Here is a 14,661-nt window from a genome sequence, read left to right on the forward strand (position 1 = left end):
AAACTGCTGGCAGTGATGACCGGTTTACTCGCACCCACTTTTGATACAACGCCACTTTTCATACAGCCCCACTTTTGATACAACCCCACTTTCATTGGACATGCTGATACAGAATTTTTAGCATCATACATCAATTCATGGATAATTATCTATTTTCAATTACTCAAATTATTTATTATTGTTATTGTTGTTGTTTGTTTGTAAACTAATAAATAGTTATGTACAATGTACCATTGTACAATGTACATGTATGTTCAATTGTTCATTGTTCATTGCTCAATGTTCATTCATGTCGTTAAATTAAGATTAAAAACAAAACAGTAGATTAAACATTCATGTATTAATTTGACAATAAATCATTTATCGGAACAAAATAAATCATCCATCAGAAGATATAAAATATCTCTCAGAGACGATAAAACAAATCTATCAGAACAATTAAAACAAAGTAAACATCAGAATACACATAATTTGAATGATTTTAGTAACATTGTTTTCAGAAACTTGTGTTTCAAAACATTGCCTACTTCTTTGACAAGATGGCTTTGGTTGACACTGGAAAGTTTTCACGATGAAGTTTCACAACTCTCAACACAAATTGCTTCTGCTCTTCATTATTGGTCAGAGTGTCATGGAAAGTTTGGATGAGAGCAACACCTCGCTCAGCACAGTCATTGATAACCTTCATGCTGCGTATCTTCTTCTCAAGCTCTTGGTATGAGTTGTCTGTGTTCCAGAGGTGTGGCTCCTTTTCCAGAAAACTCAGTGATACGTTTTTGTCAGACTCTGAGATGACAACACCAAATAATTCAAGAGATCGACTTGTGATGTCGGTGTCCACTGAGTCAGAAAGCCTGAAGGCTTTAGCATCTATCCTATGAAGATTGGTTGGCTTTGGAGCCCGCTTGAAGTTCTTCACCATCTTTGCCTTTGTCTCATCATACACCCGGCTATCAAAAAGAGCTAATGCAGCAAGGTGTTCTGACTAATACCAGAGGTGTCTAGTGAATGCTTTGACAGCAGTTTCACGGACAACCATATCTGGGTAAGAATCGAGGGTTGAAAGAAGAAGCAAATCATTGAGTGGTGCCTTTGTGGGTAGCGGCGCCTCATGCCAGAATCTCGCATACACAAGTGCAACTAAAAGAGCAATCTGTGTGATTCCCTTCAATTCACGTGATGTGAGCTTTATTTGGTCTTTGAAGAGAACCATATTGAGAGCATATATGGCTTTCATCATCCAGCAGGCATTGTGCATAGCTCCTGGGGCACGGAATTTGACCTCTCTGGCCTCACATCCACCCAGAAATGTATGGCATAGTATCAGAAGTTCTTCATAGTCTTTCCCTCATGGTCCCCCTGTACTGTCTTTCCCTCACGGTCCCCCTGTACTGTCTTTCCCTCGTGGTCCCCCTGTGCTGTCTTTCCCTCGCGGTCCCCCTGTGCTGTCTTTCCCTCGCGGTCCCCCTGTGCTGTCTTTCCCTCACGGTCCCCCTGTACTGTCTTTCCCTCGCGGTCCCCCTGTACTGTCTTTCCCTCGTGGTCCCCCTGTGCTGTCTTTCCCTCGCGGTCCCCCTGTGCTGTCTTTCCCTCGCGGTCCCCCTGTGCTGTCTTTCCCTCGCGGCCCCCCTGTGCTGTCTTTCCCTCACGGTCCCCCTGTGCTGTCTTTCCCTCGTGGTCCCCCTGTGCTGTCTTTCCCTCGCGGTCCCCCTGTACTGTCTTTCCCTCGTGGTCCCCCTGTGCTGTCTTTCCCTCGCGGTCCCCCTGTGCTGTCTTTCCCTCGCGGTCCCCCTGTACTGTCTTTCCCTCGTGGTCCCCCTGTACTGTCTTTCCCTCACGGTCCCCCTGTGCTGTCTTTCCCTCACGGTCCCCCTGTACTGTCTTTCCCTCGTGGTCCCCCTGTGCTGTCTTTCCCTCGCGGTCCCCCTGTGCTGTCTTTCCCTCGCGATCCCCCTGTGTTGTCTTTCCCTCGCGGTCCCCCTGTGCTGTCTTTCCCTCGCGGCCCCCCTGTACTGTCTTTCCCTCGTGGTCCCCCTGTGCTGTCTTTCCCTCGCGGTCCCCCTGTACTGTCTTTCCCTCGTGGTCCCCCTGTGCTGTCTTTCCCTCGCGGTCCCCCTGTGCTGTCTTTCCCTCGCGGTCCCCCTGTACTGTCTTTCCCTCGCGGTCCCCCTGTACTGTCTTTCCCTCACGGTCTCCCTGTGCTGTCTTTCCCTCACGGTCCCCCTGTGCTGTCTTTCCCTCACGGTCCCCCTGTGCTGTCTTTCCCTCACGGTCCCCCTGTGCTGTCTTTCCCTCACGGTCCCCCTGTGCTGTCTTTCCCTCGCGGTCCCCCTGTGCTGTCTTTCCCTCGTGGTCCCCCTGTGCTGTCTTTCCCTCGCGGTCCCCCTGTGCTGTCTTTCCCTCGCGGTCCCCCGTGCTGTCTTTCCCTCACGGTCCCCCTGTGCTGTCTTTCCCTCGCGGTCCCCCTGTGCTGTCTTTCCCTCGCGGCCCCCCTGTACTGTCTTTCCCTCGCGGCCCCCCTGTACTGTCTTTCCCTCGCGGCCCCCCTGTACTGTCTTTCCCTCGCGGTCCCCCTGTACTGTCTTTCCCTCGTGGTCCCCCTGTGCTGTCTTTCCCTCGCGGTCCCCCTGTGCTGTCTTTCCCTCGTGGTCCCCCTGTGCTGTCTTTCCCTCGTGGTCCCCCTGTGCTGTCTTTCCCTCGCGGTCCCCCTGTGCTGTCTTTCCCTCGCGGTCCCCCTGTGCTGTCTTTCCCTCGCGGTCCCCCTGTGCTGTCTTTCCCTCGCGGTCTCCCTGTGCTGTCTTTCTCTCACGGTCCCCCTGTGCTGTCTTTCCCTCGCGGTCCCCCTGTGCTGTCTTTCCCTCGCGGTCCCCCTGTGCTGTCTTTCCCTCGCGGTCCCCCTGTGGTGTCTTTCCCTCGCGGTCCCCCTGTGCTGTCTTTCCCTCGCGGTCCCCCTGTGCTGTCTTTCCCTCGCGGTTGTCAGCTCTTTCACGAGCCTCGATTCAGTATATAAAAAAAATAGTCATCACGTGGTTGTTGTTCTTCGAGTGCAGCTGCATAAAAATGTATCATATTCTGACGTTCAACAAGGTTATCGGAAAATATTTTATCTTCTCCTACTTGGAACCTCTTCTTGTCAATTAAAGGCCACTGTTTCTGAAACCTCTTGAACAGTCTGATCTCAGGTCCGCTAGTGGGTCCTATGACTTTAGTTGTAACATCAGAGAGCATTACTTCAAACACGTGATGACGACATGCAATCCAGACAAGCTTAGCATCCAAAGCTGCTTCAATGAGGGTACATGCTCCGTTTCTCAGCCCTGTGTTGGATGCAGTGGTGTCAAACACTATGCCTTTCACCAACTGTTTGACATTCCACTCCTCAAGAAGTTGTATGCATGCATTTGCCTGTGCTACACCAGTGCCTTGGGGAATTTTTGGGACTCCAAGCAACTTCTCGGTATTCATACCAGTTACAAGTATCGCTACCCGATCAACAGATTCTTTGTGATTGCCAGTATAATCAGGGAGCAGTTTCCCATCCCAGTGAAGTAGGAGTGGGCTATTGCATGAGAAATTTGCCTTTTCTTCAGTGGCCAGTATTTCCCTTCCACGAATTCGAGCACGACGAATTACACTGTGTGACAGAGAAATGTCTTCAATGATATGACCAAGAGATTGTGCAAAAGCACTGGCCACAAACATAGCATGCCGATCTGAGAGATTTACTCTGTCCAGAGTTGCCACTATTGCTGGAGTGATCACCTTGATGGGAGCCTTTTTCGCCTGTTTGGCAGAAGATGGACTTTGGAGTTTGAATTCATTGTCCCCTGAATCGGAGCTTTCAATCTCAGACTCATCATCATCATCAACCACAGCTGATGTTGATGGAACAGATTGCATTGCTGTTGGAGTGTCAGCAGCATGTTTCTTCTTTCTTTTATCTTCATTCTCAAGCCTGATACGCTTTCTGTTCTCCTTCACTGCCAGAGTGGTGTCCACAGATCCAATACGTGAACTTGAGGGATCCTCACACTGCATGATAAGGAATGCTTTGTCTTCTTCATTCGTCATTTTCTCAAGCGCATCATTTGGTGAGATATCAAAGAGGGATTGAAGATAATCTTTGAACATCTGCTCCTTCACTCTATAGTTTTCGAATGTCTTGGTTCTATTTTTCTTTACCAGTTCATAGGCATCATGCAACTTCAAAAGTTGGCGCTCACAGGAATCTACTCTCTGCACTGGAATTTGTGCTTTCTCCCAGTATGCACACACAGCTTGTACAGTAAGTTTTGCACTTTCACGAACTGTATGGTGTTCTTGTATGTGATGGTACACCATGTTCTGCAATATGTGTCCTTTGGTTGGTAGTCCCCCACATATTATTTCCTTTTCAGACTTGCCCATCAACCAAACTGTGGAAAAGCTGCCAGTTTCTGCCATCTGAAAAAAACAGGATAAATTAAAAATGTTATTTTTTGAGCAACCTCTAAATAAGTTCCAATTGACCTCATATTTGGTTCATATGATCTTTATAAACATAGGAACAAGGGCAGCCTTGTGGAGCATGGATTTTTAATAGTATTCAATATTACATACATCTGTGGACCACCCTACTATATATATATATACAGTGGAACCTTGACTTACGAGTTTAATCCGTTCCGTGACCGAGCTCGTAACTCAAATTGCTCGTATCTCAAATCAAATTTCCCCATTGAAATGCATTGAAATGCTATTAATCCGTTCCAGCCCGCCAAAAACCACACCAATTTTTTTTTTAATATACAGTATATATAAAAATATCTCGCGCTTTATATTTCACCTGTATGCCAGCATACAAGCTGGCAGGATGGCCTGGACTGGAGGTACGCACACTTGACTCTAAAGTCTAAACTGTCCAGCCTGGGTTTGAATCCCGACCCAGCTATAACCTGTCATGGGTGAATCACAGGCAGGGTGATTCATCAATGTGTGTACCGCTAAACTGGGCGCCCCGTTTGCGTCCCATTAGTTGTTGGATGTTAAGGATCTCACCGTGTTTTCCACAAAGAGAAGGCGAGCTATCGCCGGCACTCTGAACAAGTTGACGGCAGAGATACTGTACTTGCAATGACAAGATAACCACGTGTCGCACGATCTCTTGTCATGGTCCACAAGATTATCACAGAGAGGTGCAGCTTCCAGCGTTTCGAGATCTGATCCAGGCCTATCCAACGAGACCGGTCCCAGCGTTCTAGGCCCGGTGGTTGTCTCAGACGGACCCGACAAAGGACGTGTTGGATTTTACCGCGAGCCGATTCGAGCACCGCCGTGCCGGCGAACAAAACCAGTCATATCTTTTGAACGCGTGGCTCGATATTTACAAAATAAACTTTTTCTTGAAGGGCTGAACCGTGCGCTCAAAACGATACCGAGTTTGACCCTGAGAGAGCCGTTTTGCGTAAACTCAAAATAACCGAAATGCGAAAACTAAAATGCAGCGCTATACTACGACAGAGATACTGTACGTGCACGGCAAGATAACCACGTGTCGCACGATCTCTTGTCATGGTCCACAAGATTATCACAGAGAGGTGCAGCTTCCAGCGTTTCGAGATATGATCCAGACCTAACTTTTGAGACCAGTCCCAGCCTTCTAGGCCCCGTGGTTGGTTCAGACGGACCCGACAATGGACGTGTTGGATTTTACCGCGAGCCGATTCGAGCACCGACGTGCCGGCGAACAAAACCAGTCATATCTTTTGAACGCGTGGCTCGATTTTTACAAAATAAACTTTTTCTTGAAGGTCTGAACCGTGCGCTCAAAACGATACCGAGTTTGACCCTGAGAGAGCCGTTTTGCGCCGGAGATACTGTACGTGCACGGCAAGATAACCACGTGACCGGGTGGCGAAAGCTCGTAACTCGGATCTCGGCTCGCATCTCAAAGCAATAAACTGCCAGAGTGACGGCTCGTATCTCGAAAAACTCGTAAGTTGGGGCACTCGTAAGTCGAGGTTCCACTGTATATATATATATATATATATATATATATATATATATATATATATATATATATATATAAATAAAACTCCACCAAAACTCTCCCCATTCATATGCCATTTTAAGGAAATGATGCTGAAGCACAGGCAATGTTAGGAAAATACAGAATTGCATTTATTCTGTGGAAAATATTTAGACATTCAGAGATATTTCAGCATTTAAGATTGGCTGCACTCATGCCCAGCAGAAATACTATAATTGCCAAGCATTCTGTGATTTACCCATTAAACGGCATTGCCTTTTCATCAGATGTTAATCTCACAATTTTCAATATTACACCTTTTTATTTCTTGAAGTTGAACATCTAAACAAACTGGAATTAAATTGGTATTTTTCTACCATGTGATCTTTACTCTGCTTGTACCAATTTTCCCAACTAGTACATGTACGGCCATGACTCACGCATCAACGGCTCCTATATCACCTGCTGTGGTGTATTAAATGGGGCAATATACTGTTTCAAATATAAATGTGATACTGTTTAAAATACCTTTAGACCGTGTAATATACTGCTTTATTGGTAAGGCCAAGGCCACGCAGCGTGATCTCGCAAGATCACGGTGGATCATGTCCAAGACCAGAGGGGAGTGCAAATTGTCATTCACAAAACACGGAACCAAACTACAAACCTGGACCAGGAACATAGCATTACTTTACAGTCCTTACTTGCTAAAAGTGTGCTCCCTAAAGCACATCTTGATCCCAAAAATAGTTGCCGTTTTAACTGTTTAAATTTAAACTCAACATCTATCTTCGTAATGTAATCCAGAACATCGTATCATCCTTCAAACTTAAACTCCGAGCTGAGGAAATGGCAACTATTTTCAGAATAAAGACGCACTTTGGGAATCAAGCAAGATCGAAGCTAAACAAATGGTTTGTTTTCGATAAAGTAACATGACACTCGATGCAAAAGAGTGAGCTAAACTGTTGGATTAATTTACAGTATTTCATTTTTATTTGTAACTATTTTTAATGAAACTGTAATGATAGGTGTTCATAAAATTAAAAAATTTTCCCTTATTAATTGTGAACCACCAGGAACCGATCCTCATTTTCTCCATGGAAACATTGCCCCGATATTTGTGGATTCGACATTCATGGCATTTTTCAGGAACATATCCCCTGTGTCGGCGTCCGACTGTGTGTGTGTGTGTGTGTGTGTGTGTGTGTGTGTGTGTGTGTGTGTGTGTGTGTGTGTGTGTGTGTGTGTGTGTGTGTGTGTGTGTGTGTGTGTGTGTGTGTATATACATACAGTGAAACCTTGACTTACGAGTGCACCAACTTACGAGTTTTCCGAGATACGAGCCGTCGCTCGGGCGGTTTTTTGCTTTGAGATGCGAGCCGAGATCTGAGTTATGAGCTTACGCCACCCGCCACCAGGTGGGTTCTGGTCACGTGGTTATCTTGCCGTGCAAGCATCTCTGCCGTATATCGCTGCTGCTTTGTTTTCGCATTTTGGTTATTTTGGAAAATTTCTTAATTTTAACCATGGGTCCTAAGAAATTGAGTGCCAAGGGCAGTACTGAGAAGAAGCAGAAGAGGATGATGTGCTTGGATATAAAACACGCAATCGTCGAAAAACATGAGCGAGGTGTGCGTGTTGTCGACTTGGCGAGGCAGTACGATCGTAGTACTTCTACGATATGTACGATTTTGAAGCAGAAGGAGTCGATAAAGGCTATAACGCCAGCCAAGGGCGTTAAGATTATTTCAAAGCTCCGGACCTCTGTCCATGAAGAGATGGAGAAGTTGTTGTTTGTGTGGTTGACGGAGAAGCAGCTCGCAGGAGATACCGTGACCGAGAGCATCATCTGTGAGAAGGCCCGAGACATTTACGGGGATTTGGTGCAGCAGACGGCGGGAACATCAACGGACGAGGCATCGGAAGAGTCATTCAAAGCCAGTCGGGGATGGTTTGATAATTTTAAGAAGAGGACCGGCATTCACTCCGTCGTCAGGCATGGTGAGGCAGCAAGCTCGGATGTGAAGGCAGCTGAAGATTTTATAATAACTTTTGCCGAACTGATAGAAGCCGAACGATACATCCCCCAGCAAATCTTCAACTGTGACGAGACAGGGCTCTTCTGGAAAAAGATGCCGAGGAGGACGTATATAACGGCAGAGGAGAAGAGCATGCCAGGCCACAACTTGTTCAGAGTGCCGGCGATAGCTCGCCTTCTCTTTGTGGAAGACACGGTGAGATCCTTAACATCCAACAACTAATGGGACGCAAACGGGGCGCCCAGTTTAGCGGTACACACATTGATGAATCACCCTGCCTGTGAAACACCGACATGACAGGTTATAGCTGGGTCGGGATTCAAACCCAGGCTGGACAGTTTAGAGTCAAGTGTGCGTACCTCCAGTCCAGGCCATCCTGCCAACTTGTATGCTGCATACAGGTGAAATATAAAGCGCGAGATATTTTTATATATACTGTATACTTAAAAAAAAATTGGTGTGGTTTTTGGCGGGCTGGAACGGATTAATAGCATTTCAATGCATTTTAATGGTTGAAATTTAATTTGAGAAACGAGCAAATTGAGTTACGAGCTCGTTCACAGAACGAATTAAACTCGTAAGTCAAGGTTTCACTGTATATCTGGCAGGATGGCCAAGAGGTATGCACACCTTCTCTAAGCTCTCTAGCCTGGGTTCACATCTCGGCCTAGTTAGAAACTCATCCGGGTGTCTTACTGGCAGGACGATGCATCAATGGGTGTTCCGTCCCTCGGATGGAAGTTAGACTGGGCGTCCCATCTCTGACATTAGTTGGTGGACATTAAAGATCCTATGGTGTCCTTCACGAAGAGTGGGTGAGCTATCACCGGCGCCATGGCCAAATTCAAAATTCTTGCCCTAATTACTGCTCAGAAGGAAATGGCAAACCAGTATAACCCTTGCCAAGAAACTGTTTTGGCAGCACTGATGTTCTGGAGCAGATTGTGATACATCAGAATGTATGTACTTTGTACATATTTATTTCAAATTAATACATTTTACTTATATAATGGGTTCTTTAATAGCCATGGGAGTCATAAAACAAGTCCTTTATTCTCATCATTTGCCTTTTCTCATCACATTAATATTGTTTCCCACCTGTAATAAACGAGGTGTCAGTTTTATCAGCATAGATGCACTTGGTGTTTTGCTTTGTTACAAGCTAAATTATAACTGGTATTTTAATATGTAGTGCTTGGCATCATTTGCCAAATGCTAATTTCTTTTTTATCTTCAAAGGTGCAAATTGAAATAAATGGCTTTGCATAGCTGTTTCAAACAATTTTTACTCTGTGGTATAGAAGGTGGAGGGGGATGTTGGTTGGATGGTTCACAGATATCTGTGGAGTTGAAAGAGAACAGGGTGTGTGGAGGACACGTTGTACTTGGAAACTAATGATTACGTAGCTACATAATCTCTCGGGGTTTTGAAGCGAGTGCATTTGTTGCTTTTGACTTAATACCTTTTCTTTTCTTGCACAGAATGTCACACGGAAAACGAGATAAAGGCAAGGGATCCGATCCGATGCAGGGAATGTGGTTACAGGATTATGTACAAGAAGAGAACCAAAAGATGTATCCTTACCTTTGATTATTTTGCAAGTTTTTTTGACACTGTTCACCTTCCATTTGCCGCTGCATCTCGGGGGAATTTCTCCTATATTTCATTTGTGGTCTTCCTTCTGTAACCCACCTTTTGCTGCAAATCCCCATCTGTCTTATCCCAGCTATTTCATTAAAACTGTCCACGAACAGTAACTGTGAAACACCCTCCCATTTTGTGAACCGAGGTGGACTTCTAAAAGTCCACATTATGGATGGAGCCGTTCAAATTTAAGCTTGATTCACTATGGGATCAACCTTCTGAACTGACTTCCGTTCCTGTTCCGACCCAAACCACCTTGTGTATTCACACATCTGACATTAACTGTTGCTTTGCCTGCTATTCCATTCCTCCCAACCCCAAACTGCCATGTGTACCTGCCTCTTTATTGAATTACAATTTGATTTATTTGTTTTGTACACTTGCGGAAACACATGTAAAAAAAATCCCTGTGCTGAGCAGAAAGAATAAAGGCTATTTGTGTGTGGGAGGGAAGGGGGGGGGGGGGGGGAGATGATGTGTTGGTGAGGGGTAGTAAGGTGTGGAAGGTTGAATGGAAATTTGGATTCAGACCAGGCCACCCTACCCTGGACATGCTGCTTCTGCTTTCTCAACAATGGACTGAGGTCTTCAATACCAGACCGTGGATCAGAGCCATCTCCCTAGACATATATTTTGCCTTCGATATGGACTGTCACCCGGCACTGCTCACCAAACTCTCCTCTTATGGTATCTTTGGCAATCTCCACTCATGGCTCACGGACTTCCTCTGCAGTCGTAATCAACGTGTGGTCCTCAATGGAATTCTCTCATCTCCTCTTCCTGTCAAAGCTATAGTTCCTCAAGGCAGTGTTCTGGCCTTGTGCTTTTTATCATGTTCATTAACAATCTCTCCGACTATGGAAAATCCTCTTTATCTTTTTGCTGATGACTCCATCCTCTGTTGCTACATCTCGCATCCCTCAGATCGGGCATCCTCCATCGTGTGAAGTCCTTCCTTGGCACTACTGAGCTACTCAACACTTACAAAGTTTCATCTGCAGCTTGATGGAGTACTGGTCTCCCCTCTGTGCTGGTGCTCCTGCCTCACACCTAGCTCGGCTTCACGCTGTTGAATCCAAAGCTTTTAGAATCATTGGTATCTCCCTTGAGGAAGCTGATTATGAGGGCCTTTCACTCTCTCACTGCAGGCAGGTTGGTGGTCTTTATGTCTTCCACCGTCTCCTCTCCGGCCTTGCACCCACTGCTCTGTCTGTGCTCTATCCCACACATATTTCTGCAGGACGCAAAAGGTCTGCCAGCAACTGTCTTCTGGTGAAACTGCCAAAATCAAGACTCTCTGCTCACTCACCTTCACTCTTTCATTCCTCTTTTCCCCGTCTCTGGAACAAACTCCCACACTTTCTTCAATCCCACTCCTCCCTCCAGGTCTTTACAACAGCTGTTCACCACCATCTCTTATCTTCCCCCATCCAAAGCCATTAACTTTTCTACCCCAGTTAATCCCCCCGAAAACCCACCTCCTTCAAATTCCCTGTTTTCTTTCTTTAAATTCCTTGTAGTTTCTTTCTCATTTATCCCATGTACCCCACCCCAGCCCTCTGTCTTCCACAGATCTCCTGATGTCCCTGTTCCCTACTGTTGTGCCTCCCTCTCTCTCCCCCTTGTGTCTCCCGCCCCCTTTATTATATGTTCTATGTGCTAGCTCTTATACGAGCCTCGGCTTAGTATACAAAAATGGGTGGAGATTTGGACCAGGAAGTTTGACAGGTGGTTGGAGGTGTGGGGTTGTGTCCTGCAGGCATGGTTGCCTTCTTCATTATTGTTAGAATTTAACATTGTGTGGGCTCAAATAAACCAAAATAGGGAAGTCAATGCAGTTTGAATCAATTGACATTATTGTGAATGATTCTGCTGAGGACCCTGCCATTCAGATTTTATGCTATATCGGAGATGAAGGTAGAGGGGTTGGGGTTGGTGTGTCGGGCACATGCAGTAGCTTTTGTTGACTTTCACTGGAGTTACTGATTATATATAGTGCCTTCAGAAAGTATTCACACCCCTTCACTTTTTCACATTTTGTTGTGTTACAGCCTGATTTCAAATGGATTCAATTGAAATTTTTTTCGTAACTGATCTACACATCATACCTCATAATGTCATAGTGGATTTTTTTTTACAAAAGAATTGCAATTTATGTATGCAGTAATTTAAAAAAATTATATAATAATTAAAAAGGAAATAGTGAAATATCTAATTTACATAAGTATTCAACCCCAAGTCAATACTCTTTAGAAGCACCGTTGGCAGCGATTCCAGGTTCGAGTCTTCTTGGGTATGTCTGTATCAGCTTTGCACATCTGTATTTGGGGAGTTTCTCCCTTTCTTCCTTGAAGATTTGTTCAACCTCTGTCAAGTTGGATGGGGTGTGCCAGAGAACAGCAATCTTCATGTCATTCCAAGGATTCTCAATGGGATTCAAGTCTGGGCTTTGGCTGGGCCACTAAAGGACCTTCACATTCTTGTTCTAAATCCATTCCATTGTTGCTTTAGCAGTGTACTTGGGGTCATTATCTTGTTTGAAGGTAAATCTTCGCCACAGTCTAAGGTGTTTTGCATTCTGAAGCAGGTTCTCCTCAAGGATTTGCTTGTATTTTGCTCCATTCTTTCTTCCCTCTCTCCTTACAAGTCTCCCAGTCCCTGCCGCTGAAAAGCATCCCCATAGCAAGATGCTGCCACCACCATGCTTCACGGTAGGGATGGTGTTAGATGGGTGAAGAGCTGTGCTAGGTTTCCGCCAGACTTGGCGCGATGCATTTAGTTAGGCGAAAGAGTTCAATTTTTGGCTCATCAGACCACAAAATCTTCTTCTTCTTTTTGCTCATTCTGTGAGTCTTTCATTTGCCTTTTTCAAACTCCAAGTGTGCTGTCATGTGCCTTTTTCTCAGGAGTGGCTTCCATCTGGCCACTCTCCTATAAAGTGCTGCAGAGACTGGTGTCTTTCTGGCAGCTTCTCCCATCTCAACCAAGGAACTCTAGTTCTGTCAGTGGTCACTGGGTTCTTGGTCATCTCCCTAACCAAGATTCTTCTTGCCGAGTTGCTCAGTTTGGTCAGACAGCTATCTCTAGAAAGAGTATGGGTAGTTCCATATTCTTTCCATTTCCTAATGATGGAGTTCACTGTGCTCTTGGGAACATTCAACCCTCTAGAAATTGCTTTGTACCCTTCCCCAGATCTATGCCTCCTCACAAAAATTATATCTCAGAGTTATATGGACAGTTCCTTGGATTTCATGGTGGAGTTTCTGGTGTGACATGCACTGTCAACTGTGGGACTTTATATAGAAAGGTGCGTTTCTTTCTAAATCATGTGCAATCAATTGAGTTGACGACAGGTGCACTCCAATCAAGTTGTAGAGACATCGCAAGGATGATCAAAGGAAATTTTATGCACCTGAGCTCAATTTGGAGTGTCGTAGCAAATTGGCTGAATACTTATTGATTCGAGACATTTCAGCCTTTCATATTTAATGAATTTGTATAAATTAAAATAAAATTCTACTTTGACATTATGGGGTATTATTTGTGGATCAGTGACAAAAAATCTCTATTTAATCCATTTTAAATTCAGCTTGTAGCAAAACAATGTGAAAAAGTTAAGGGATGTGAATACTCTCTGAACGCACTTTAATTTCCAATAATTGGGGCTTTTCGAAAAATGGCAGCTGTCATTCTATCAACCCCCTACACCCACCCAAATGTTTTTTTCTGTGATAATGTTGAATGTTTTTTCCATCCCTTGGTGAAAAGTATTATATCATTAATATCTTTCATGGATAATATTTACACTCTGAATGTGAGAGATGGTATATTTGACTCCACATTGGTGTGCCATTTGTGCTCCTTTACAATGGTTTCAGTGGTGGTCTTTGATGCCCGGTGAAGAAACTACAAAAATTCCAATGCCGATCAACACTTTTCTTTTGGATCAACACTTTTCTTTTGAACTGTGCATGAATATATTCGGTTTACATTTAAAAGTTTTCTGGTGCCGATTCGGATTTTGAATATCATAGGTCAAACTTTGAAAACTGTAATATATATAAGTGCCTATAAGAAAAGGTGTGCAGTTTGTGGTTTTATAATAAATTTAGCCGTTTTGAGCTGAAGCTTAATTTGCATGCCAATGTTTATTTGTAGAACGGAAAGGTGATTGATTACTGCAAGGAATTTAGACGTGAGCTCAGTTCAACACATCCATGCCATTTTAGATTTACAACTTTGAGACTCAAAACACATGTGTGGGTCTGAATTTCTGGCCTCCCAAAGAATGACGTCAAATTTGTTTAAAAAATAAACATGTTTGGTACTACAGAGCTTTAATATACAGGAAAACAAACACGACATAATGTCAATAACACCGAAGCTTTTCGTGCTATACTCTTCAAGGCGATTCACAGCAAAGAGACCGGAAGAGATGATAACTAGTGCATTTATAAGCATGTCTAAGTAACCGCGACACCGATTGGTTCTTCAGTCATGACGTCATTGGTGCTCTGAACGCCCATTGGTTGACTCGGTCACCATTGTCCCGGGCTCCGATTGGCTGGAGCGGAGTTGTAAGCGATGACGCACCACATGCCTCATTATCTTGGACAGAGGTGTCGGAAGCATCTTTAATCTTTCCGTGTTGAAAGACAATGAGAGAATGTACAAATTCCTTTTGACGACACAATGTACAGTCCGTGTAATGGATGATGGTTGCTTCTAACATACGGAGATGTAACGTACTCCGACCTCGGCTCAATATCTTTAGACTATGGGATGTCCGCTCGTATCGTTCAGTCTTGTGGTCCACTCATGGGGCGAAGATGAAATTTGGTTTAAAGTGAAGCTAATATATGTGTCATCAGTATTATACCTTATCCCACATCCAGAAGTTGCACATTCACGAAGGGTGCGGGCTCAAAGTTTTGGGGGTAAACAAGAAATTAAGGGCATGCATCGTC

General features: G+C 44.7%; 1 protein-coding gene across 3 annotated transcripts in view; it reads left to right on the forward strand.

Annotated features, from left to right (window-relative positions):
* POLR2K (RNA polymerase II, I and III subunit K) overlaps window positions 1-13,827 on the forward strand; it is a 33,145-nt gene extending 19,318 nt beyond the window's left edge. For all 3 annotated transcript variants that reach the window (XM_068109999.2, XM_068109998.2, XM_068110000.2), the window contains exons 3-4: window positions 9,532-9,624; window positions 13,573-13,827. In XM_068109999.2, the coding sequence (XP_067966100.1) occupies window positions 9,532-9,624; window positions 13,573-13,595 (116 nt within the window). In that variant the 3' untranslated portion in view covers window positions 13,596-13,827. The remainder of the gene's footprint in view (window positions 1-9,531; window positions 9,625-13,572) is intronic.
* The last annotated feature ends 834 nt before the right edge of the window (window positions 13,828-14,661 follow it).

The sequence above is a fragment of the Myxine glutinosa genome, chromosome 3, assembly GCF_964187855.1.
Source record: "Myxine glutinosa chromosome 3, kmMyxGlut1.1, whole genome shotgun sequence".
NCBI classification, from domain to species: domain Eukaryota; kingdom Metazoa; phylum Chordata; class Myxini; order Myxiniformes; family Myxinidae; genus Myxine; species Myxine glutinosa.